Source organism: Corvus moneduloides, chromosome 3, assembly GCF_009650955.1.
Source record: "Corvus moneduloides isolate bCorMon1 chromosome 3, bCorMon1.pri, whole genome shotgun sequence".
Taxonomy (NCBI): Eukaryota; Metazoa; Chordata; class Aves; order Passeriformes; family Corvidae; genus Corvus; species Corvus moneduloides.
In genome coordinates this window covers 91,115,420-91,142,807 of record NC_045478.1, presented here as the reverse complement: position 1 = coordinate 91,142,807, position 27,388 = coordinate 91,115,420, and the positions used below count along the sequence as shown (strand labels likewise).

The window sequence follows — 27,388 nt, the reverse complement described above, 5'->3', positions numbered from 1 at the left end:
GCATACTTAAGAGAGAAGGTCCTGGTGAGCAGTGTTACAAATATAGTGTAATATGAATATACTCACCTCACCCCTACCCACAGCACATATTTTGCACTTAGAAACCTCTCTCTAGCTGCAGGACTACCTTTTATTTTTTTTTTTGGAACACAGAGTTTGGAGCAGTAAGTTCAAGACCATCTGTGTCTCAGGTTTGTTGCCTATTAGGCTAGATGTTTTCTTTTGTTGAGACAATGTGGTCCGTCATCTTCTTTTACACCACTGTAGGTGGTGTGCTCTTGAATCACCAGAGAACAATACGCTTTTCAGCTGTGCCACTTAGGATACAAATGGAATGATGTTTTGACTGGCATCCCAATACCATCTTTTAATAATAAATTGGATGTGCTCCAGGCACCTCAACTCTTTCTGAGAGTGACTCTAAAAAAAACTTCTGTGTTAGTACTAAATTTTACAGTCCTGGCCATAGGAAGGCCAGTAAGAACAAAAGCATCACAAAGCAAAGGTAACTCATATAACATTCAAGAATTTCAGAGGTTAAGCCTAATTAAAACAAAAAACACCTCAAAGCTATCAGACAGAAGTTTCTTAGGAGAATTTTGTACAGGTAGTTGTGGAGGCTAAGGGAGATTCTCCTATGAACACACACCTAATAAGGTAATAGGGTTTTTTACTCATGGAGGTGGTTAAATTTTTTTTTCTTTCCTCTAAATGATAAAAATATCAATCTATTAACAGATAATGATAGATAATGTTTACTTGTACTTCACAGCACATCTTTGATGAATTTGAAGAAACTATTCATTAAATAACCTGTGAAATGGATATGCCGTGAAAACTCAATGTTGATAATTCTCTGTGAAAGATAACTGCTATAAATTCTGGTACAGTTGCACATTCACAGAATCATAGAACAGTCCATGTTGGAAGTGACATGGGAAGTTCACCTGGCCCAACCTTTCATGGGAAAGGGAGACTAGATGAGATTATCTAGCACTGTCCAATTACATCTTGAAAACCTCCAGAAATGGGGCCTCTACCATGTTTCTGATGAGATTGTTCCAGTGAGTGGTTGCTCTTACTGTACTGTTAAAAGTAATTTTGTTGCTCCTGTAACATCTTTCTCTAGATTAAAGCTCTTCCATACTCGCAACTTACAGTTTGGAATGAGTTAAACAGTTTCAAACCACAGAAAAAATAGTATTTTCTTTAAAAGCTGTATCATTATCATTACGTATACTTTCTTTAGAAGCTGTATAATATCATGCTACAAAATGTCAACAAGATAAATTATTTTTTATATTTAAATTTATATTTATTACCTATATGTTTTCCTTCTTGTAATATAAAAACTGTTTTTATGGGTCAGACTAAAAGATCATAGAACCGTAGAATCACATAGAATGGTTTAGGTTGAAAGGGACCAAAAAATCCTCAAGTTCCAACTCCCCTGCCATGGGCAGGGTCACAAAAAAAACCCCCAAATGTAGAATTAGAGAATTCCACTAGACCAGGTCCAATCCAACCTGGCCTTAGACACTGCCAGGAATGGGGCACCCACACTTCTTTGGGCAATCTGTTCCAATGTCTCAACCCCTCACGGTAAAGAATTTCTTCATTATATCAATTCTAAACCTACCCATTTTCAGTTTAAATCCATCCTCCCTATCACAAATGCTGTTGTGAAAAATCCCTGTCCAGCTCTCTTGTAGCCCCCTCTAAGTACTGGAAGGTGCTATAAAGGTCATCCCCAGAGCCTTTTCCCCCAGGCTGAACAGCCCCAACTCTCTCTTCCTGCCTTCACAAGAGAGGTGCTCCAGCCCACTGATCATCTTCATCTTCGTGGTCCTTCTCTGCACTCACTCCAGCGGATTCCACATCCTTTCTATGGGGGCCCCAGAGCTGGACGCAGCATTCCAGGTGGGCTCTCACCAGAACAGAGCAGAGGGGCAGAATCCCCTCCCTCACCCTGTTGGCCATGCTCTGTCTGATGCAGCCCAGGCTGCAGTTGGCTTTCTGGGCTGTGAGTGCACATTGAACCCATTTGTCGTCTTGGCTTCTGTGACACGCTCTGGCTGTATAACCATTACATTATTATTCAATACATTACTACTCAAGTCTTTTCAGTAACCTTACCTTGGGGATTAAAGAATCCAGTTATCCAAAATACCTTTGGTCTCCCTTGGAATATCCAAGTGGATAATTGAGCATTTCTATCCAAAAGCTCAGTAAACCAGAAGCCAAGTGTGGAAGAATCCCAAGATACTCTTCTCCACACTTGAGGGATTCGAGCATCATACATGTTATCAAGTGCGTCTCTTAAATTCTGAAGGAATTAAATAATATTCAAAGTAAATCAATCAATGTAATAGTTTAAAGCACAATATTCCATATGAAGTAAATATACTTTACTTGCCTCACTCATAACAATAGTTCCTTCTATGGCTAATTTCAGATCATTCAAACTGGTGCGGACAACTGTGATCACCTTCTGCATGCGGTCAATTTCTTGACGAAGAAAAATATTCATAGAGTTAAGTGCTCCCATTTTAACTAAACGAGCCTTTACCTAAAATATAAAAGCAGAGAAGGAATTTAGTTAAGTCTAAATTGTTGAAATGCTGTTGTAGTATACAATATCATAACTTTCTGTGTGTTCAGAAAAGTACGTATTAGATTTTTATATTATTCAACTAACATCCCCTTACAACTGTTGCAGTTTTGTTGGTTTTTTTTTTTTTTTTGGTCTGATACTACCCAATTACTCATGATTCTGCTAGAACAGGACTTCACCCAGAAGGGCCAGGAGACTGCTATCACAAAATGTTGACTGGTTTTTTTCTGTTTTCACAAGTAGCTTTGGAAGTCCAAGCATAGTCTCCATGACATATCTCCATGACCAAATTAGATGTCTTGATTTTAAATAAAAAATCTTCACACCAATTCATGCTGGTAGCAGTAATGTTGTTGGTTGCTTACTTGAATCTACTACTAGCTATATGATCTTTCGTACAATTCAATGTTTCTTTTTTGGAATGTGTAATGTGAAAAGTCTACTGAGAGAACAGTAAGACAAAACTAAGATTAGCTTGCCTCATGAGGGACATAATCTGGAGGAAGTTTCTCTAGCATGTCTTCAGCTGAACGGTAAACGACTGATTCACGAGTTTCTCCAGATCCTCCTCCACTTTCTTTAGGCTGGATGTTGGTGATAGTATCTAAAACATCAGCTGATGTATTTCTTTGGTATCTGAGAGGATGAGAAATATGTTATCAGTTATATAGGATTTTTTAATAGCTAATGATCACTTTGTAGAACACACAAAAACCAGTGTGTCATCAAGTCAAATCAAAACCCACACAAAACAAGTTTTCCTTTGCATACCACACCAACCGTAATACACTGATCATGAACATTTGGTTTACCATGGTTTTAAAGAATATGGACTTCCCTCTTCCCTGTTATACACTTGCTGTGTTTCTAATTCAGGGATAAGAAGGAGGTCTGCAAGCTGAGATAGTGAGATGGCAGAAAAACCACCTAGGGATCCCGAGGAAAAGGAAGGAAATAGCATATTCCTGATAAGACCTTTCAAAGAACTATTTGTTGGGAAGAAGCAACAAAAGTTTTGTAACAAGGAAGAATATTTGCCTCATTTAATTACTTCTTAAAAGTGTAATGCAGAAGCAGGAAAAGGTGGAGATACAACTCTGCAAGCTGCCCCTTTATTAATTAGCAAATTTATTCTGCTTTGAGGTATTTCAGGATTAATGAAAAGGGCTGCTAGATTTACAGCACTGCTGGTTAAAAACTTCTATTCCATTGTGAAGCATGGGCAATGCTAATGTAAACTTATGTTCTGAGTCAATACAAAAATGTGAATTAAATTTGTTTGGCATTGGATAATGAAAGATAGTAGACCACGTCAGTCCTTCAACACAAGAATTACAGGAGTATTTTTGTTACAGTGCTATCCAGTGGCATAGAGCTATGAGGGGAAATAAGAAAGAAAGCCTGGAGTACTGAAGTGTTGGCAATGCCTACTTTTACCTTATGGAATCAGCTACACAAGGAACATACATAATGAGTGATGTAGGACATGCATTCTTACTGATTCAAAGCACAGTTTTGCATGTCAGTTTTACTTTTCAACTTTCTTATGATACCCATCTCCTTCTATTACTTTGTCATGCATAATTATATAAGACATGAAACCAAGGATAGAATGTGCGAACTCCCAAAGCACCTAAAGATGCTTTGGATATGGTATCATAATACTAGAGAATCTAGATACTATAGCATTTCAACAAAATTTTTTTGTGAATGCCATTATAAAGACTATAAATCAGAAAAATAGAAGAAATACTACTGGGAGTTTGCTTCTCAGAGGATATAATTTCTCCTTCTGAAAGTAGGCATGATGGGGGCTTTCAAGGTTTTTCATAACCCTTGACTTTAGACTCAAAACTCTCAAGCGTTTTTTCAATTTATGGCCCCATTAAAAGAATGAAAGATTTATTCAAGACTACATATAAGCATAAAAGGTAAAATTTCTCTTGGACTCATGGCTTCATTGGTAATTTGGATGACACAGTGGTGGTTGTAATCTTTACTTTGTGTCTTGCTGATTTAACAAGTAGTGATAAGAGAGATGTGAACCTTCCTCTTCACACTGTAAGCACCATCCTTACAATACTGCTGCAGACTATTTTATGTAGAAGGTATAGGTTCCCTGATTATTACACCAATTTAATTATAATAAACCACAGAATTTAGAAAATGGTATTCCTAAATCTAAAAAAAAAAAAAAATTAAAAAGAAGGCAATATGCAGAGTTTGGGGAAAAGGACAGAAGGACTTTTGAAAAATAACATCAAAGGAACAGAATCAAATGTTAGTGATATTCCTTTCCTCAATGACACAAGCTAGGAATCTTCTGAAGAGGAGAAATTATGTGAATCCTGTATAAATAACGATTAGTGTTTGAACAAGACTTTTTTGTAAATAAAAATAGAAAAGACAAAAAGATGTATCTTGATCTTTACATTAAAATAATTTTCCAGTGTGGAAGTGAGATTAAAATACTAAGAAGAAATTTCATTCACATACCACTGGGGCATATTCAACATAAAAACCACTCTGCAACAAAATTTTTCTGGGCTTTGGAAAACCTGACTTTCCTTTAGGTTGCAAATAAAATGAAGTATAGATGCAAACAATAACAATAAAAAGATGGCAGAGGTCTGTAAAGGAAGTACCGTGCTCCTGAGAAGAGACTCAGTTGCACATGATGGGTTGACCCTCATCACATGTAGATATCTATGTGTAGATGTCTCCATAACAGGTTTTTGTCTAGACTGCCCAATTCAGCTCGTGTATTTTAGATGTCTGCTTTGTGGTCAGAGAAATTGCACTTTACAAGGATCTATTTTTCTTTACTACTGTTAAGGAAGTCTGGAGTAACCATAAAGGAAGCTACAGAAACATTAAATGAAACTCATTTATAGTGTCAGTGTTGCCTGAAAGTATGTAAGATAAAGCACTCAATACCTATTTATATATTGTTTTTCCCTGAAGCAGTTTTGTGAAGTGAATTGTGTCATAAGAAGAAAAAAGAGAATTAATTTTGTATAGATTTTGATTTACTCCGAAAAGGCGTTATTAAAAGTATTTTCTAAAATGTTTGAAGACAACAGACTACCATTATTTGATAGCTGGAATCTGTGGCATCAGGGATTTTCTGTACTGGAAGTTAAGAAAAAATGCACGTGACAGAAACATTGCCTCAGCTTTGTGTAGAAAACAGCAATATCTATTGCAGCACAGTGTTCAAAACCCTACATTCACCAGCCTGCAATAGCTTAACAAAAATTCAGCTACATTTAAGGCTTCAGTAGGGAACCATTTGGGAAGGGGGGTTTGGCAGAAGATTGTCAGAATATTTGTTTCCTGCTCAGGTACCTGTTAACTGTGTGGCTTTTTCAGAGACTGTGATTCATACAGCAGGTTGAAATCATTCTCAATGACTTCAGGTGTTAATCCTAAATGAAAGCATTGAAATTCATTGAAGCCTTACAATTGGAACCAACAGATTGAGCTTTTGGCCGAACTGTAAAACTGTCACAGCAAATTAGTGAAAGATAAGATTTTTCTTGTCCTCAGTAACATGGAGAGGTCTTGGCTCTCTCAGGGTTTCAATTCTAGCAGTTAGCCTTCTGCATACCCTGAGATGACTTGATAAGATATTATAGGGAGAATTTGAATAGAACTTTTATACTGTATGGGCTGCTAATCCATCTGGTCTGTGCATCAAAGATGAAATTCAGACACAGTAGCTGTGCATAGTTGCCTAAAACAGACTGTGATAAAGCATGGCAAAAAGCATGAAGCTGTTGAACATTTCCCCCAAACTCTAAAGAAATAGAGGCAAAATATAGGCAAAATCTACCAGAAAGAAAAAAAAAAAAGGCCTAAAGTAGCAAGAATATGCTGAGGTACCAAGTGGAAGAAAAACTGAGCACTAAAGAGAAATCAAAGAGCTGTTCTTACTCACTAAAGCTCCCTGAACACTGTTAGTCTCAAGTTTCCTCCTATAAATTAGCTCTCCTACAAGCCTAACTTTGGATCTAAAGCATGTGTCTCTTCAAGACTTTGTTTAGTTCTCTGTTAAATCTTGGCTCTTCTTTCTTCTTTAATCATTTCTGGAGGGGAGGTCTTGCAAGCATCTGAGAGTGACTTGAAACAGAATCTACTCTTAGATTCTCTTCTTCACAAGCATATATTAACAGTGGTATGTGCTAGGCAGAGTTGACAATAAAACTGTGTACTCATCTCACAGCATGCTTAGAATACAGGCCTCTTGACACGGCATCAGCCTCTCAATTTTGAGACTGAAAAATTGTGGGAAATTATTGTTTCATCCAAAAATGTTGGAAGACGTTAGGTTTTCACAGCAACTCTGCATTTGAATAACGTTTGTTTTATTTAAAAGAGCAATGTGAAGAAACAATGAATGTGGAATGTGGACATACTGCATATGAAAATGCAATAATTCATGGCAGAATTATTAAGAACTTCAGTGAAAAAAATATGATTACGTTCATATCCTTTCACAGGGCATATAATATTAGAAGGAAATAAAGGGCGAGCTGTTACACAGATTATTTGGAATGAAAGAGTGAATTGAGTCAAAGATAAAATTTTAGATGGAACTTGTACTTGGTGCAGTTGAAAAGCCTCTTTTAAATAATGGGAATGGCAGGACTGATGGCAACATAAGTTTGTAGTTGCATCCAAAGGCATGCTTGTAAACCAAATGACAATCCAGAGAATCATTTAACAGCTAGGCACAGAAAAATAAACTGCTTGAAACAGAAGGCAAATACTAGAAACTTTCTCTAGTTGAACTGTATAGAACCACCTATCACATGCTCATATAAAAGTTTCATAATGCTTTCAATTAAAAGAAGTAAAATCATGAGGAGTAAGTAATGAGTTCCAACTGCCTTAAAAGGACGTTAAATGTAGCTGAAGATAACTGCATTTATAACAATGTACATACACAGAAAGTGTTCCACTTCAGCAGTGAAATTCACATGAATCCTAGGTTTCCCATGAAAAATATACTTTACTTAAACATTTGATAGGGATTTGTTTCCAAATGCTAAAAGAAACATTCTCGGTTTTCAATATGTTGGGACCTACTTACGTAATATCAGCATTGGGATGGAGACCGAACACCTCTGGGCTGTCTATGGCAGGGAGTAACTGGATGTAGTCGAAGTACTGTTCCAGGGTTTTGCAAACTGGAATTTTATACCCAGTGTAAAAGCAGAAAGCGCTGTCAAACATATTTTCATTAAACCATACCTGTGAAAAATCCATGGGGAAAAAAAAGGCCAGCAATTATTTTGCTACTTAGAGGGCTTTTTAATCTCATTTTTACTCTTGGAGAATTAGGGTTCTTGTTTCAGATACTACATCTAATTTTAATTTAATACAACAGTAAATCATTAAGAATTACGTCTACTAAGTTTGACTTCCAGCTAAGTCTTTTTAAGCTTCTGCTCCTCACCAAAGAGGAACCAAGGGGAAGAAGCTCACTGCCAAAGAATGATGTTTTGAAAAATATATTTTACTTTGAAAAGTTTTGTAAACTGGTGAAGTGCATATTCAGCAGAAAGAAGGCCTTCTGATTTCTGTATTGCAGCTGCCAATAAAAATGACAAATAACTGTATTTACAAAGTCTCCTACCCTTGCAAAGCAATTAAGAAGACGCTTATCATAGTCATCTGTGACTCGGCCTCCATACTGTACTTCTCCAATCATGTAGCGTACTGTGTTCCACGATATCCCCTGGATACAAGTAAAGTAAATGAAAGACTATAGTTATATTATATGTAAGAAGAAGATGGTAATTTCAATATAATCTGAAGCTCATAATATTCTGAAATGTAAACTGAAAAAATCATATAACAATAATACTTTATTTCTAATGTATTTACTGAGCTCAACTCTGTAATTTTATAGAAGAGCTGGGCTTGATCCTGCTATTATAATATAGAATCACAGGATCATTTAGGTTGGAAAAGACCTTTAAGATCATGAAGTCCAATCTTTGACCAAACACCAATTTAGACCATGGCACTTAGAGCCATGTCCAGCTGTTTCTTGAACACCTACAGGCACAGTGACTCCACAGCCTTCCTGGGCTGTCCATTCCAATGCTTGACAACCCTTTCCTCCTGATGTCCAACCTAAACCTCCACTGGTGCAGCCTGAGGCTGTGTCCTCTTGTCCCATCACTGGTTGCCTGGGAGAAGAGGCCGATCCCCACCTGGCTACAGCCTCCTTTCAGAGAGTTGTAGAGAGCGATAAGGTCATCCCTGAGCCTTCTCTTCTCCAGGCTAAACACCCCCAGCTCCCTCAGCCAGTCCTCATAGGACTTGCTCTCTAGAAGCAATATCTCATTATATATACAATATAATATGTACATATATAATATATTTCATTATTACTTGTTTGACCTGAAATCACTCACAGCTGCTATTGCCTCTCTTCTTACTCCCCATTCCACTCTCCCCACCCCACCCCTTCTCCCTGTTTCTCATCTTTCTCTCTTGGCTGAGTGCTGCTTCATAAGGAATGGCTACTTCCTGCTAGGTAGTAGAAGACCAAATGGTAGCTGTAGAGGAGTCTGATTGGCTCTGTGAAACTCGTTAAATATTTTATCTCCCTTTCCAAAACAGGTAACATACAGACTTATGAATTTTAGATATAGTAGTGAAAAAGAAAAACAAATTTTAAGGTTCTTAACAACTGTGTATTTTTACATGCGTAACAGCACATAAAATATTTCAGCTTGATTTTCTTGCAGAGAACCTCAACCTTTGATCATTGGAAGTGGCACTAAATGAATAGCAATGAGTAGATTATGATAAATAGTAACATGAGGAAAAAAAAATGCTGCTGCCATCCAAAGCATTTAAATGTACTGTATACAGATTTCAGTATTCACCTTCTTGATGTCAATCCTTTTTAGGTGATTTTGTATAAACTGAACACTGGCTGTAAAGTCTGCTGAGTTAAATTCATAGGGAATATTCCAACCCAAAGGTCCAAACTTGCGTCGCTCCTTAAGAATAAAATTAAAACCAAGTATATTTATGAAATAACTTTTTTCTGTAATAAATTTCAATAACAACAATACCAGTGGAGTAAAGAACGGAACTAGAGAAGAAAGGTAGCCTAGGAAATGGCTGTGTGCCTCATACACATCAATAATACAGCTAAGTTATACTGTGAGGGATAAATATTTATAGAAAAAGCAACAAAATCATTTATTAGTAACTTTACTAATCAATTCACAAGTCACAGGTTTTCAATGCCTCACTTCTGTGTGGATAATGAGATTTTTGTACTAATTAATTAATTAATTTAGAATTGCACAGTTTTTCATTTCTTTTTACATATACTGTCGACTAATGATAGTTACAAATTTTCAAATGCCTATATTTATAATCCATTTTCCAACGGGTTCTATGTTGCCACTTTCATCTTATTGTTTCAATATATTTTTTTTAATGTACATTTTTCAAAATTCACAACTTTATTTTAAGGTTGCTACCATTATATTATTCAAATTTATTATTACATACCTATTTGGAAATAAAGTGATAGCAGTTGTAGTAACAGAAAAATAGTTAACTATGAAAGTAAATGAATATATATTCTGTAGCCCAAACACTTCAAACATCCAGCACTATTAGATTTCTCACAAACTTGTTAATGCCACCTCAGTTAAATTGCTCAATGATTTTTTTTTTTCAGAATGTAGCACAAATTAATTCAAGAAGTTAAGAACTAAGTTGCTGAATAGTGCCGACATTTATCAAATGCATAAATTACAATCTAAATTCAACTAAATGACATAAATATAACAAATTTATCAGATTTTATATTACCAGGTCAGCAATGACTGACAGTCTTTGACACCTGAAGTAACATTTAGGCACCCTAGCTACAATATTTAAAAAGAACTAGAATTGAAAAAAATCCCCACCTTTTATTTTTCAAAATCAATTATTGTCTATAAGCAGATGAGACAGAATTAAACAATAATACCATACAGAAAGGTGTAATGGTTTCCTGCCAGGTTTTTTTAATTGCTTCTTAAGCTATATTTATCATAATGATCTTGTCACCAAAGGATATTAAGAATTGGTCAGTTTAAAGGCAGGACAATGTATATATTGCTTGTTGGTTGGCAATTCATAAATAAAATTTCTTAGTAGATGAATAGCTGTAATAGTTTTTAAAAATACTGACGGGTTGAATAAGCATAGATCATCTAGTTCCACAAGAACAGTATAATCCTGAGGCAATACACAGAACAACTTTTTCACTGTTTAAAAAGGGTAGAAGAAGGAAAATAATGCAGAATGCTGTATCTTAACAGGGAACATCAACAAATTGTCCTTCTCTCACCAACTGCCTACACCAAAAATACAAGCTGCTCAGTAGAACCTAAGGCTGAAGCACTGTTTTATAATTATTTTGAACTCCTTGGTGAAAAGAAGGTGCAGTCAGAGAGCTCAAATTATTAGCATCTATTGTGATCTCAAAACTTATTTATCTTTAAGTACAAAGTATAGATATCATCCTTCTCATGCTGGAATTAATGTAGAAAACACATTGAAACAGATAAGAATTTTATTTAATTTTGGCCATCTAGAAAATAGCTACTCCAGGTTAGTCATCTGGATTGCCTTTAAAATCAATGGGCAGAAAGAGTGACATATATCTCTAGAAAAATATTCACTCTTAGATAAAAACAGCTGTGACAGATAAGCTGTTTTTCTGTTTCAGCAGGCTTATCTATTTCTATTGACCACAGAGAGAAATTTTTCCCTTATACCCAATGACTAACTTTCAACCAGCTGAAGTTAGATAAGAAAAAATGCCCATCATATGAAAATTGTTTAAAAGCTATTTTAAAAAAAAGATATAATAATGAACCTTGAAATATAGATTATAGAAATTAAAGCTTTAGTCCTGCAGCATGACGCTATGATAAATATCAGAATGTGTTTGTGCAGGAACCTGTATTAAAGTGACTACATATATTACAACACTATTTGCCTTTTAAGAAATACCTGAACAGTAGAATGCAGGAATGCTACAGTGTAAAGCAAAGGTTTCCACATAGGCAGGTTGCTAACATTTAAGAGATCCTGACTAATTCCAGAAAACGTTCTTTTCAGTCCAGCACGTATACCTTGTGGAGGTTCATTTGTGAACTTTATAGCAATCTGTCACAAGAAAAACATAGAGGAATTGGATTTGTTTACTGAAACAAAAAATAGCAACATATGAAAATGTCACAACTATTAGTTATAAATAAAATGTAAATAACTGAAGACTTGTAGAAATAAAGTTGATATGCACTTAAACTGCATAAAAGGAGTACACAAAATCATAGAGTAGTTTGAGTTGGAAAGGACCTTTTAAAGGCCATCTAGTTGAATCCCCCTGCAACGATCACTGACATCTTCAAATAGATCAGGGTGCTCAGAGTCCTGTCCAACTTGACCTTGAATCTTTCCAGGGATGGAGCATTCACCACCTTTCTGGGTGCCACCTGTTCCAGTGCCTCACCACCCTCATTGTAAAAAACTTATTTCTTGTATCTAATCCAAATAAACCTTCTTCAGTTTAAAACCAGAACCCCTTGCCCTGTTGCAGCAGGCCATATTAAAATGTCTGTCCTCATCTTTCCTATGGGCCCCTTCAAGTACTGCGAGGCTGCAATAAGGTCTTTCCAAAGCCTTCTCTTCTGCAGTCATACCAGATTAGGCCACAAAGGGTTTTGAACATAGACCTTTAATTTCTGTTGGTTAAAACCATCACTGACACTTGGCCATGGATCTAAAAATTTTCATCAATGACGTAGAAGTAGTCACCATGCTTTTCAGAAGGCATATGCTTTTATATCCCTGGTTCAATGACTGAATGATGGAAGAGAAGCATCCAGTATAAATGACAAGATAAGTGTTGTATTGCTGTTTCCAGAATTTCAGAGTAGATAGAAAGAAATCTCACTTCTCCTTAGGTCATATCTTTGTGATCACAGTGGCTACTCTGGACTCTGTGCCTGTCTACAGCAGCAAATTGGATTCACCAGAGAATATTCCTGAGCACTCTGGGTCAGCAGGCCTTGAGTCCACATTTGTGGTAGTAAATTGCCACAGCCCCTTAGAATTCAGCCCCCTAATTTCATGCAAACTGCCTAATGGGAAGAGTGGCTACACAATTTGAATTTTCAAACCATACCTGCAAATTATTTGGAGAAGTGCTAGTTAGCACAGGTTTGCACATCAGAGAATGTTGTAAGTACTTATCCCTATGGGCTATTGCATTCCAGTGCTGAATAATGCTCATGGGACAATTTATAAATCCAGACACAGACTGGCCTTACCAGAATCTCTGTTCCTTGAGATAATTGCAAATGCTGGAGGAACCCAAATAAAAATAAAGGGTTTTTTTCTCTCCAACTGTAAGTAATTGTCTGTCTGGCTTGGGTGACATGGTAGCACGCAGAGAAAGGAGAGTAAATGCCAGACAGCCCATGGACACACTGTCTTGTGTTCCTGTTACTGTTGGACTGAATTGGAACACTGGAAAATCAGCGTTTCCACTTTTCAAAGGTTATCCTGTTCAGTTTTTGATGAACATTCTATATTTAAAAAAGCAAAGCAAATTGTTATCTTTTCTACTGAGAAGGGGCTTTCGTTTGTCAATTATTCATGTTCTGGAATCCCTGAATATGTTAACATTTTAACAGGTAATGTGACACTATAGAGTGGGAAATCACATGGGAAATATTTGTGATAAATGCAGTGAAGATTCGTCTAGCAATCCTCTGAGTTCTCTTGTCTCACTTTTAGCAAACTGTGTGTCTATATACCTCACTATTCATAAACACCTTGTAGATGCAGGATGACTTCATTTTCTGTTGAGAGAATATAAGAGTCCATACAGCTAGCTTTCCATACAAAGACCATGGTGATGGATGATTCTCAGTTCTGAAGGTTGTCTCTAGATTCTTTCAAGACAGGAGTCCTTCCCCCCTTCACATGCTAGATGTCAGGTGAGGTATCTTTTTATTCAGAGAGAATGAGAACCAATAAGGAGACCTTCACTGATTTTTAGAGGAAAGGGAACACAGAATTGTCAGCACACAGCTATTACAGTAGATACTAAGTAGCATGATGACTCACTGCGGGAGTGCTGCGAACCATCATCAGTGACTTAAGTGCGCTTCCTAAGAGTGTAGGCAATTTTCCTGGTCTTAAAAAAAAGTGTATCCTTGAGACCTATAGAACAACCATTTATAGTTTATGCAAAGAAATCGGGTAGATGATGTTCTCTGAGATGTGCTATCCATGTGTTTTCTGTCCCATTTATACTTCATTTATTTATTACAGGGGAATTCGGAATCTTTCTCTGGAAGAGCTTTTGTGGGCATTAATCGGTTCACAAGGCATCTAGTTGGGCAAAAAGGGATACAAGTAAAACCAAACAGTTCTTATTGAAGTGTTTCTGTGTACAGAATTAGTGTGAACTCACACAAACATAATGCATCATCAAGAACTTCCAGTTACTGGTAAGTAACCTTCCTGTTTGAAGTGATATTTACATTGTAAGGCAAGTCCATTTTTTTTCTTGGGTTTTGGGGTTTTTCCCTCCATTTACATGATTAATTTGAATAATTTTCATTAAGTACCTGAATCAAATATTGGAACAAACCTGTAACAGTGTAATTGGGAATTTAGGATGTTGTTCAGTAGTTATCCAAACTCGAAATGTGTCATTCTGGATCTCAGCAGTAAGAATTGTCTCCAGTAGTTCATCCATGAAATCCAGTCCGAGGTGACAGTTCTGAAGTAACACCCAGCCTCCCTACATAAGGATATCAACTACTATCATATAAAATTTAGAACAAGTTGTTCTTAATGCTAAAGCCAACTTTCTGTATAAGAATCAAATTTGGTTTTCCATGTAATTTTTTTTAACTTTTGTTCTGATCCTGAATATATATTCCCATTTGATATTATAGGATATTGGCGCAGATAATGCAAATAAACATGAGTTAGTGAAAAAGTTATTTCCACATTCTCTTGTTCTCAATGAAAATAACATGAAAATAACATAACCAGACTCAATATTGTAAGTAAAGTATCAGTGCTATCTAGTGGCAAAAAGTAGTTCCTGTATTACTCTCCCAGCAAAACACCAGTAATAAGCAATCCTATCATCAGATCCAAAAGAATGTGAGCGGAAAAGTAACAGCTGAAATTTAAGGAATACGTATTTTTAAAAACTGATTTGTTAATTACATAATCTAAAGTAAGTGTAAAGAGGTGGTAATAAGACTCTAAAAGTTTTTTAACTCCAATTAGTTTATCTGCAATAAAGGCATTTGCATGAAATTCAACCTCCACTTATTTTGATCTTATTCATCTCTCAAATTGCATGAAAGCTCTCGTTTGATTATTGTCTCTCTAAACTTCTGCTTGTGAATTTAAATTCAATCAGCTTTTGTAGCATCACTGTAGAAGCCTGATGAATTAGAAGCCTGATATTAAAATAGGACATTATTTAATCAGTTCTAAACAGTGATGGACAGTGGATTTCATTACAGCTTGTAATTTCATTTCAGCAATTCTGTTTTAGCTCATTTAAAAAGAAATCAGTAACTGTTAGTGAAAAGATATAACTGAAATATTTATGGTGACTGGATGCATATTAAAAACACGATTAAATGAATGGGTTTTTTTCCTCCTTTTCTGGGGAACAACTTTTTTGAGAGAGATTTTTAATCAATTTTGTACATTTCCAAATGAATTAGACTTAGTTTTTGAAAATTATCTTCCTGTAACACAGCACAGCAGTTTTAATCATATTATATACTCCTGGCCAGAGGTAAAAAAACCCCAAATAAGTATTTGTCTTCATATTCACTAATTCTGTTTTGTAGTTTCAAATCTGACGTTTACATGTTCCTCCCTTCACAAAATGTGTGCAGCACTAAGGCATGCAGTTGAGAAATTGTTACTAGTAGCTCTGCTGAAGTGCTTCCAATTAAGGGCAAAAGAAAGGAAGGGATGCTCCAGTTTTCACCATTGCAATGAACTGGGAGTTGATAGTGACCATTCTAGACATACAAACAAAGAAATACCAGATGTGTGTGTGCATTTGCACCTAATAAAATTTGTCATTTGCTATAAAGAGATTTCTTTCTTTTCTTTTTCCAAAGTGGTGTACATCTGTACTCCAATACTCACATTCTGCTCTCTATTAGCAGAGATATTCGAGCCCTCCAAAACACAGGTATATGACTGATTCCCCATATTTTGCGTTCACAGGCAACTAAGGCTGTATGTCTTCAATTGCAAGGCTGTCCACAACTCCTTGAAGTGTCCAGCTGAGCAGAAGGTACCACCTTTGCACTGTAACTTTTACATTGTATTTGGGGTTTTGATTACTATCTATAGCTACTACTTAGGTTTTTCATGTTTTTACTGTTGGGGAATATCATCTGCCATAACAAAATACACTACAACATTTAAAGAAAAATTCTAGTATATTGTTTAGAAATTCTTAGACATGCTTGGGACACAACCCAAAGGACTGACAATTAAAGCAGTGATGAAGAGACACCAAGTGCTGGTGAGTAAGAGGTCCTGTCACTAGCAGAATTGTAAGGAAAATGTGAAACAGTATTGGGAGCAAGCACATCCTTCTGTATCTACAACTTTAAGCTATGTGTGCACTCACCATTTTATCTAGTAGAAGATATGAATCATCTAGGCATCTCTTAAAGGACAGGAGATAAAGAAGAAATTCCAATAAAGAGGTGGGATCTGCATGACAGATCCAGGACCCAATGTCCTTTTACCCTTGATTAACAGTACAGTGGTAAGTCAGGAATGTGCTGCTTTTGGAAAACTGCTCAGTAGCACTGCTGCCAGAAGTATTGACTTGGACTCCACATGTATATCCCACAGGGGAATGTTTTTAAACTCAGGCATTCAAAAAGACATGTTCAGCCTGAGATATGCCTGATAGCAGGATGAAAATGCAAAATATTATAGACTGCATGCTAAAGAGGTGTAAAAGGACACCCAAACAGACAATCAACTTATATCGCAATGTTTTTCTCCCACCTGCTCCATCGACACCTCTATGAGTTTGCGTGCATGAACCTCTTGTCCTTGGCCCATAGAGATGGTCCTACATTCTATAACATATTTGAAAATTTAAGATTAATGAACTTACATTATTGAGAAAAAGTAAGAATTTCAATTCAGTCCAAAAAGCAGTGATATAAATACAGCGCAATGAAATAAACCTAATGCAAAAGTATATACTTATGAAAGCAGAATCTCTTCACCATCATATTATGCTACTATGTATAAATTTTCTAAACACTGACATTTTGTGTAACAACATTGAAATACAAATACACAATACTTACAGATGTTAAAAACTGACTGTCACGACTGTGAATGTGAATTTGTGCCAAATTTTAACAATGCCAGAGCATTTGAAATATGAACAGAGATTTTTCTCAAAGTGTACTTAAACACAATGCAAAGATGTAAAACTGCACTTATGAACATACTAATGTGACTAATGTCAAGAATATATGTATCTACTCTCAACGCAATCTGTATTCACACTTTTTCAAAACTTCCATATAACGTGGAACTGAAGTCCAGAATATACAAACATAGATCTTGAAGCTGTTTTCTGTAACAAAGTAATCTTCTAAACACATTACTGATTTTTACATTACCTGCAGTTAAAACAAGAAAACATTATTGTCACCATAACAGAATTTAAAAACAAGAATTGTTTTACAAGGATTTAAAAAGTTATCATCACTGGGAAGGATGATAACAATTTATTAAAAAAAAGACCTGAATTACTGTCCAACTTCATACAGAATGGTTCTTGGCATACTGTCTTCTATTTAAAATATTATTTTATCTCTAAGATGATGTTTCAGGAAAAAAAGAAATACTTCTCAGAAAAAAATATCTCTGAAATTACTTACCCTGCCTCTCTGTATCTTAACATATGACAATGAATAATTACTTTCATACCCAAATTAAGCTTCCTGGACAAGGAATCAATCTGGTCAGTTGGGTCTGATCCCATAGACAAGAAACAGATGAGAGGTGTTCGCATGTCACTTTCTTCCCAAGTTTTTCTTAAATTCAAAATAACTGGCTCTGTATATTTCTCATGCAAGGAACTTGCAATATATTTCCTGGCTTGGGAAAGCGTTCGGTCTGGACACCAAGACCTAGAAATTAAAATACACACAAAGATATAAATTCACTGCCTCTTCCTCCAAGATCAGACTTAAATTAGAATTTCTGTTTTTATCAAATAGAGGGATTTTTATTTAATCATAATACATATATATATGTATACATACACAGACATTTATATATATGCTTGTAGGTTTGTCTTTACAGATATAACAGGCAGAGCTGATGGTCATCCCTCTACTTATGACTGTTTGATACTTTCCAGTTGCCTGCAATTTTGCCTTAACTGTTTGCATTGGAATCTTCTGTTCTAGGCATCTTTATTAGGTTGGGACATTCTTCATTTTAAACACAACTTTTGTATTTGAGAATACAAAGAGGGAAATGTAAGATGGTTTTTGCCCTTTAGTAAAACTCTGCAGATGATTCATTGGGTCTGTTACTCTTTTAGGGTACAAACTCAACTCCTTTGCACTGGATTGCATTTGTGTTGGTGATGAGTATTTTTACCACAGAAAAACAAACAAACAACTACTTCTGGATAAAATTTATTACTTTGAAAATCTTCAATTTTTGAAGATTATTTAAATGCTTAGGACTTAGATGCTCCCCTCCCTCTTAGGGTGTAGAGCATTTAACAATGTGGTATTTCCATCAGATTCTAGCTTTTTTTACTGCACAGGTTGAATCTGCTCCAAAGACAAATCACGGTCTAGTAAAATAATATTGCTGGGTTTTTTCATAGTATCTCTGATTTATTTGTTACAGCAGTTGGAAAGTATACAATGAAAGGAGGAAGATATGATCTCATGCATAAGGCAGATGAATGCTTCTTTGGGGAAATCCATTTAATCCCAAGATCTCAGAGATCTTATATGATGCAAAAGATATAATTTATAGCACACTTTTCACATGGGGTTTTGAATACCTGTTTTGCATTTTCAGAATCTCTCTTATTTTAGAAATTTTTTTTAATACTTGTTTAAAGCTAGTCAAAATAGTTAATTTTAAAAGAAATTTTAAAAAATTGAAAACTATCTGGTTTATTCTAATTTTTCATGGGCTTCTCAAAGAAGGATGCAATATGGTTCCCAGTTTCCATTTGTCATGATGTAAAAGCAAAGCTTTAAAAAATATTTTCTATAAATACCTTTAGATGGCAGAGGATAGCTCTGAAGTAAGTGAATAAAAACACATTTCATGTGAGTGAATTGATATTTAATGTCACCCAGAGATAACTAAAATTACACTATTATGCTAATAGCATATTGATAGGTTGAGACACGTCGTGTTGAAACTGTATAATTTCCCAAAATTTCTGAAGGTGCTCACCTGATGAGTAAAAGCTTGCGAAAGGTGTCGAGTGAATCACTGTATCCATTAGGTATAATTTCTTCCTCAGGGGCATCTTTATCAAACCAGTTTTTCCATTGCTTATCACTTCCAGCTATCTAAATTTATTACATTTACACACAGATAAATATATTCCAGCTGCAGTAAAATCCCCTTGCAAATGGAGCTTTTGATGAGAGGCTGTTATTATATTAGGGTATATTACAAGTAACATTGCCTATAGCATTTAAGACATATGCCATATGAATCGCTATTAAAGTATTACAAAAAATATTAATTCAATTGTTGCAATTAGTGTTAAGATGCAGGCTCTCAAGCCAGTTAGCTATCTATGCATTCCCCTCCCAAACACATGCAGCTACTTAAGAAAAATCAGTAATTAGCAGAAGGATTCTATACTACAAGAGGAACATACTGTGAGTGATTAATTAATTCCTTTTGATCACAGAGTATGAAGAGGACCAGAAAAATCTCTCCAAATACAGTCTAGCCAGACAATGAATCACAAACTGAAAGTATAAGATTCTAGTAAGCCTTTGGCTTGAGAAAGAATAAATCTGACCACAAATATGATCACAATTTTAGGTACCTCTTAGAACCCATGACCTAATAGGACAAGGAACACCAGTGGACAGAACATAGTGAAAATGCAATTGAGCCTTTAATGCCATGACTGAGAAGGGTCAGCTACTGCAATATTCTCAGATCACTGGGAACAGAACAAGGAATGCACTGATAAAGGTTTAAAGCAGAAGATGTCTATGTTAAACTAGGCATCTGAGACTTATTTTTTTAGAGGAGAAAAAAAAATTTAAACTAGCAAGAAAAAAAGAAAAGCACAGGAAACATCTTGAGAACTGGGCATATAATTCTCAGTCCTTTTTTGTCACTTTAAATAATTTTCTATTTTTATCTAAATGAATAATGATACAGTTGTATTTAATACAATGAGTCAAGTAGAACAGCATTTCTAATGGATGAATATAAGTATTAAAAAGATGGTTTTACCATATTTGCATTTTTAACTGATATCCTAGTTGGCACCCTCCCATATTCCATTTCTATCTATTACTAAAATCATTTTGTCACTTTTTAACTTGCAACTACATGACAAAAGTAAGACAGTTCTAAAAAATTAATTTTAAAAAGAGGGCTTTTGTGGTAACATGGTCACCTAACTATTTTGGAGTCTAAAATTTTATTTGCACACATTCTAGAAAAGCCTGGTGAAAGGACTTTTCTAGAAATAAGGTTCTGGTGCCCTAATAACCCAAAGCGAATAACCTAACTAAAGCTCCTCCAAATTTCTCCTAACTTAATATATCCTATTTTGATACCTCCAGAAACCAAAACTGGAAGAATTGGGCTCGTATGTATCCAGATCTTGCCTTGATACAGAGTTGGGAAACAGCCAGGACCATTTCCAGGTGACGATTTAGCTAAAATATCAGCTGCCCTTCAGGGCAATATATGCCATCACAAAATGGACTTGGCTGGCCAATGCTGTAACAGCAAGGAGAGCTTAGTGTCCTGGCTATCAGCCTGATTAACTAGGAGTGCTTAGGTACAAGGAATGCTTAGGGAGTGGTTTAACTACACTAAAAAAAGAAAGAAAAATTTACCAAACTGAACATCACAAGCTTATGTGCCTATAAGTTCACGCATGTCTCAATAAAACAATGCATTTATAGCTAGCTCATCGTATCTGAATAGCATGTTAACCTTGGAATGGAAATGAGTGTGTAAAAACAAGCAGCAAACCATTCACTTGTGAAAAACCCCAGACTCAAGACAGAAGACAACATTGTAACTTAAAACCTGACACTTGGATTAATTTTATGAGCCTTTTTGATACCTCTACCTTTTTATCCTCTTGCTCTTTTATTGACTTCCTTTTTCCTTTGCTCCTGTTACTTCTCTCCTTTTTCTACCTGAATTACTATAGTATCAAATACCATAAAGCAGATAAATAAACATACCCCCATTCATGCTACCTATTTGTTTGTCTCTATGGTGTTATTCTGTATTTTTGTGGAAACACAATTATGACGACAAAACTGGTTGTTAACATTTAAAAGATAATTAGCAAATATCACCTGTTCCAAAATTTCTTCAAACTGTGGAAGTTTGTTCAACTCCACTAGATTCAGCCATATCATGTCAAGAATCCAGCGACATGGTTTGGGTGGGCAAGCTTGTAGATCCAAAGCTGCACCTCCTGTGGATAAAAACATTCTGATGAAATATACATGATATTCCAGGGGTCAAGAAATAATTGGTATTTCTTTTTAAATTATCTATTTTGACCTAAGTCATTTTCTCTGGGATACTAACTGTACACTTGTGTACTTAAGATTTATTTCATACCAAAGGATAACTTAAGTCTTATAATGGCCTTCTCACAGGTGTTGGAAGGCTACTATTGGGTCTCCTCTAAGGCTTCCCTTTGCCAAGCTGAACAAGCCCAGTTTCCACAGAACTGTTGGTAGAAACCATGTAGATAAAGAAACAACACTTTGAAATGGTGTAAAAGTTAAATAGGTTCAATTAGCTTTACACATAACACAATTTTTAAAGCTCACCTCTAATGAGAGTTTGGAACTCTCTGTTTTCCACGTGTCCTCTCTCAATATCAATTTTTAAAGCCAGGAGGAGGGTAAAGAGGAATTTGTGGTTTTCATGAAGGCCCCTAACAGAATATGCATGAATTTCAAATGTAAGATGTTCAATAATATTTGAGATTCTTTTCTGAGCCACAGGAGACTTCTTAGACCTAAATCATGAAAACAAAGCACAAAGAAAACACGTGTTAATAACAGCAAATACATTGGAAAGGCAAACATCTGAATAGTAGGAAAAATTAATGTCTTCCTACCTGGCTATGGATTGATCAAATAGCTTCAAGAACTGAGCCAGTGAAGTTTGATACATATTATTGACCATGCTCATTGCTGTCAGAAGGAAATAAAGAATGCTTCCACGTGTAGCAACAGGTCGATATTCCTCCTGAGCAGTGTTAATCTTCACTTCAGTTTCTGCTGCCACAGACAACTTTACAGCTATTTCAGCAGCTGTTTGCTTAGTTGTTTGCAGGACACCAATTAAGGATTCATCATCCACTAGTGAACCTAAAAAGTAAAATACTGGATGTTTAGGACATTTTTGTAACAACGTTTTCACTTCATATGTATATATAAAACAAAAGGCCAAAATACAGGAATTATTTATGAAAAAATTGAAATGATTTACTGATAACAGAAAGCTTTTAAAATAGAGACCAAACAGGATATGTAATACTAAAAATTATTTTTACATCAAACATTTTTAAGCAAATGCATTCAAAAGATGTTAAATGTGTTTATACCAACAGCTTTGCAACATGTACTAGAGAAGTCACCTATCTTATGCCCATAACATACATAGTCAACAAAATACTTAAATTATTTTGAAGTCTATTCAGTGGCACATTCAAAGTAAAAAAGACTTAGGGTCCTAAGGGAAATGATCACTCAACAATATTCATGAATCTCCAGCAGTTACTCATTGATTTTCTGTTACCAGATTCTTTTTCCACCAGAGATGGTAACTGATCATGTTCAGGCTCATAACATCCTGCAGAAGAGTTCCAACACAATGTTAAGCCAGGTCATTCTAATTTACATTTTTGGTGGGTTAAAGATTTGCCCGTGGTCAGATACCTTGTCTCATCTGACAGAAAGTGCTCAAAAAATGGATTTATTTCACAAAACTTGTTTAGGTGTTAAACTTAAGTGTCTGGATATAGTGGCATGCTACAGCACCAAATCCCTCATAGTCCTCATACTCCTACCATTGTATATTCTCTTACTGCATCTTAAATGGATAAATCAGTTTCTGTATGGAAAGGATCTAGTGCGTATCATATTATCTACCTAATCTGATTAACACTTTGATACAGAACCTTTGGTTGCACTTAGTTTGTAAAGAAGATTGTCTTCCAGTTCTTTCATCTTCCTCTTATTAGAAGTTACATCTTCCATGAGTTTAATTCGTTCTGCCTCTAGTTCCTGTTGAAAAACAAGAAATTGGCATGACACTTTATGGGTTGCAACCATAAGGGATATTTAAAATTCAGTTGCTGATTCTTCAAGTTCATGAATTGTGATTGAAGATACAGGTGAAGAGTTGGATCCAGTCATGAAATGTGCATTTTACTTTTCTTGGTATCTAAAGCGTGTTTTTAATAACAAATTTTTTTTTAAGCAGTGTTTATTGAGTATCTTATGATGTATCTTGTCAATGTCAAATCCTGGTGCTTAATTGTTTGTGCTGTACTGACAGTCATATATATTTTAAGAGCCTCCCAATATATTTTTGTTATTTGGAAATGTCTATACTGAATCTGAATATAATTTTAGAAAATGGCTAACGTCTTTTTCCATTTGAACTTTTTTTTTTCTACATACCAAAACCAATTAAATGGAAAAAAAATTACATATCACTATGGTTTATGTGTACTGTTAACTTACCTGTTTTTCAGTAAGTATTACTCTTCTCAGTAACTGATTCTCAAGTCCTTTCATTGTAACAGTAAAATCGATAATTGATGTTTTTGCATTAATTTCAGGTGTGAAAGCAGGATTAGGTAGCTTTGTAGTAATGTACAATCTAAATGAATTCATAACATCTACTTCCTTATCACCAACTTTCACCTGTGGATTAAGTAAAAATAGTATTAAACAGAGGAAAAAGAGCTTTATTAAACTCAGTAGTATTGACCGAAAAAAAATTACAGTATTTGAAATGCCAGAGAGAGGAAATTTATTTCTCAATTCAAATTTGTCATGAAAATAAAAGTTAATGACCAAGTGTAGAAGTTAGAGTATGTTATAAAAGTAGCATTTCCCTCCAGCTAAATATAGGGGTTACTTCCACTTTGGATTTTGATTAACAGCTTCAGAATCATTCTATTTCCAATCACATTTCAAATGAAGAGGTGGTAGAAGCTGCTGACCTTTGTAGAAATCATCATTCTCTTATGTCCAAGAAAAAAGGAATTATGTGATCCAACAATGGAACAGAAATTAGTGGATATACATTTTATCTTTATTAAGACTACACAGGTTTCAAAGAATCTTTCCAAAGAAATTAAAAATTTATTCCAAGTTTTCCAAAGAAATTTTTACAGAATTAAGATATTCCAAAACAGCTGTCTAACTCAAAAGCTGCATGGGCACAAGGAAATCTGATCACTGTATATCGCAGTATGAATCATGGAATCGTTGGTGTTGGTAGAGACCTTAAAGATCATCGTATTCCAACCCCACTGCCATGGGGCAGTGTGGGGCATATGAGGCTCCAACATATGAGTCTCCAAGGTGCCTTCAAATACCTGGCTTACAAAGGAGTAAGACGAAACCACTCCCTTAAGCATATTTGCACTGCTTGAAAATCAAGAGAGAGAATTTTAAGCATTTAATCGGATAAGCATAATTGGTTCCAGTTTGGAATCTTCAGTAATAACTCTGGTAGTTAAACACTATTTTAGACTCGTCAACTTACTACACAGCTGAGGCTCTGTCTCCTATATTTTATTAGTTCAGTTTGATTCTTTGCACTTCTCTACTGAATACAAAGTTTACCTGATTCAGCAGGCGTTTGGAACAATGGTAAAATGACGTTTGTCACTAGGCTAACTACTTACTACACTTATTTTGTTTGATTACTAACCTTAAAAGCAGATCCAGATTTTATGAAATTTTTTTCTAATACATTATCAAGGACTGGATCCAACTCTTCATCTATATCTTCAATCAGGAGTGATCGTCCCAGTGAAAGACTATCTTCTAGGTGTTGTCGGAAATACTTGTCATTTAGAGTTGTTACCTCAAAAAGTAAATTATAAATTGGTGTAAGGACAAAGCATTTCCTCAAAGTCTTACATGAAAACCACAGATCTAACCATCTGAACTCTTTTTGTTGTTTTTGTTAGTTGCATTTTAAAGAAGGTGCTATAAATGTTGACCATGCAGCAATTTATGCAGAAATACTTCTGTGTGTACCATGAAAAGTACCATAAAAAGGTGAATTAAAAGGTTGGCTGTAATTGAATCCTCAGAACTTCCTTATCAGAGGAATAATGTACTAAATAAAGCTGGCACAGCTTATTGCGTTTTAAAGATGTTACGTATATTTTAGAAATCAGAGGCACCTAGCCTTTAATTTTCTGTTCTATGTCCTAGAAGGACTAGATTTTCTAATTTTAGCTTTGACATGCTGAGAAATTATTTCTGGAAATCTGAACTCAGTCTTAAAAATGAATCGCTGCTACAATATTATGAATTCAGATTGATATTTCATGAAATGGGATTCATAAGATATGAAATTATTAAAGAGCATGTATAAACTAGCAAGCTATATAATTAACTAATGCTAAACCCTCCAAAATTTATTGATATTCAGGACATATGAGTTTTCTCAACATTCAGCTGAGTTTTAAAATGTAGATTCCTTTTGCCATGCCACATCATTTGGGAAAAAACAATTTTTGATGCAAATGGTGACACATTAACATCTTTGTATTATATTTCATGAGCAGACATTTTACCCTATTGGCTTAAGCTATAAAAGAGCTGTGAATATTGCAGTAATGTTAGGATATGCAAATTTTTCTTGGGTTTGCTTCAGCTGGTTTTCTTCAACTTCCTTTTGTAGTGACAACCTCATTATGAATACCCTCTCAGGTCCTAAATTATGGACTGCAACAGTTGAGGCACTTGGCCTATGCTTTCAGAGCTGTAACTTATCCTGTGATTATCTGTAATGTTACTAATGGTTGCCCAATTTACTCTCCTTTAGTAATGTCATATTATACTCTTTTGCTTTACTTATCACCTCTTTGTCCCCTTTTGTGTAGGGAACATACTTACCCATCTTGAACAAAAGGTTACTTCCTTCTCTTTTATGCTTTTTGCTAGAGTTCATACAAGTTAGATAGTCTTTTCCAAGCCCTTGAGTGGGATTTACAGCTGTTGTCAAGTTTCCTGCTGATGCATCTACATGATTGTCAGTCTCCACACATGCTAAAGTTATCTCATATCACACCGACTCAAATGCAACCCCCTTCTAAAGCAATAATGTTTGACGGAGTATAACAGAGCACACCATTCCTTTAAGACACTATTTACCTGTAATTCATTATCCTGTTCTTTATTTTTAATCCACTCTTTTCCTTGAGTTTGTGGGTCTACCAAAAGTGGGTATCTTGATGCCTTAGTGACAATGATACCATTCTGAATTGAGAGGTGATCTCCAGGCAGTCCTTGAAGATTCCACTCACTAATCTAAAGAACAAAATTTTTATAAAAAGAGATTAAGAAAAAAGTTAGTTTGGAATAAATTACTGCTGGAATTATTCTTCAATTAAAATTGTTCTAAGAAGAAACATGGACATCAAAGGGAATGCATATCTGAACCTGCTAAAGAATTATTAATGCAGATATGAAGATATTTCTGAAATTTTATTTTTATCTTAACTACATAGAATCATTAAAAGTGTATTTTAAAGTGTAAGGATGTCACAAGACAGCTTGGCAGACAAATTAGACATTGGGGACAATTAAGTGAAGACCAGACTAAGAGAGCTTTTGGGAAATAATATTTATTGAAGGAAATTTGAAGATTCTGGCATTGCCCTCACTTTGATTATCTTATACATTCACATTGAATAAAAGGAGTGTATGTATTCTTTTCTAAATTATGACCAAACCCACTGTTTTAAAAGTGCCCTGGTTTTGGCTGAAAGAGAGTTCAGTTTCTTCTTAGTAGATGGTACATTGATGTGTTTTTCTGATTTAGTATGAGAATAATGTTGGCACAATGATGTTTTGGCTGTTGCTCAGTAGTGCTTACCCTAAGTCAAGGATTTTTCCGTGTCCTGTGCTCTGCCACTGAGGATCTGCACAAAAATCTGGGAGGGAGCGTGGCCAGGACAGCTGACCTGAGCTGGTCACAGGGATATTCCATACCATAGAATGCCATGCCCACTACATAAACTGGGGGAGTTACTCAGAAGAGGGCTGGGAATTGACTGGCTATTGGTCAGCAGGCAGTGAGAAATTCTGTTGTGCATCACTTGTTTCTCTTGGGCTCTGTTACTATTAATTATTATTATTATTATTATTAGCAGCAGCAGCAGCAGCAGCAGAATTATTG

General features: G+C 35.4%; 1 protein-coding gene across 2 annotated transcripts in view; it reads right to left on the bottom strand.

The window, feature by feature from the left end:
• DNAH8 (dynein axonemal heavy chain 8) overlaps positions 1–27,388 on the bottom strand; it is a 122,037-nt gene that overhangs the window by 2,099 nt on the left and 92,550 nt on the right. For both annotated transcript variants that reach the window (XM_032102734.1, XM_032102735.1), the window contains 18 exons: positions 26,362–26,517; positions 24,905–25,060; positions 23,704–23,886; positions 23,136–23,241; positions 22,071–22,323; positions 21,778–21,968; positions 21,292–21,413; positions 19,175–19,293; positions 17,672–17,874; positions 16,730–16,803; positions 14,310–14,462; positions 11,657–11,812; positions 9,520–9,636; positions 8,256–8,357; positions 7,710–7,870; positions 3,094–3,250; positions 2,417–2,569; positions 2,137–2,326 (listed from right to left, as the gene is read on the bottom strand). In XM_032102734.1, the coding sequence (XP_031958625.1) occupies positions 2,137–2,326; positions 2,417–2,569; positions 3,094–3,250; positions 7,710–7,870; positions 8,256–8,357; positions 9,520–9,636; positions 11,657–11,812; positions 14,310–14,462; positions 16,730–16,803; positions 17,672–17,874; positions 19,175–19,293; positions 21,292–21,413; positions 21,778–21,968; positions 22,071–22,323; positions 23,136–23,241; positions 23,704–23,886; positions 24,905–25,060; positions 26,362–26,517 (2,752 nt within the window). The remainder of the gene's footprint in view (positions 1–2,136; positions 2,327–2,416; positions 2,570–3,093; positions 3,251–7,709; positions 7,871–8,255; positions 8,358–9,519; positions 9,637–11,656; positions 11,813–14,309; positions 14,463–16,729; positions 16,804–17,671; positions 17,875–19,174; positions 19,294–21,291; positions 21,414–21,777; positions 21,969–22,070; positions 22,324–23,135; positions 23,242–23,703; positions 23,887–24,904; positions 25,061–26,361; positions 26,518–27,388) is intronic.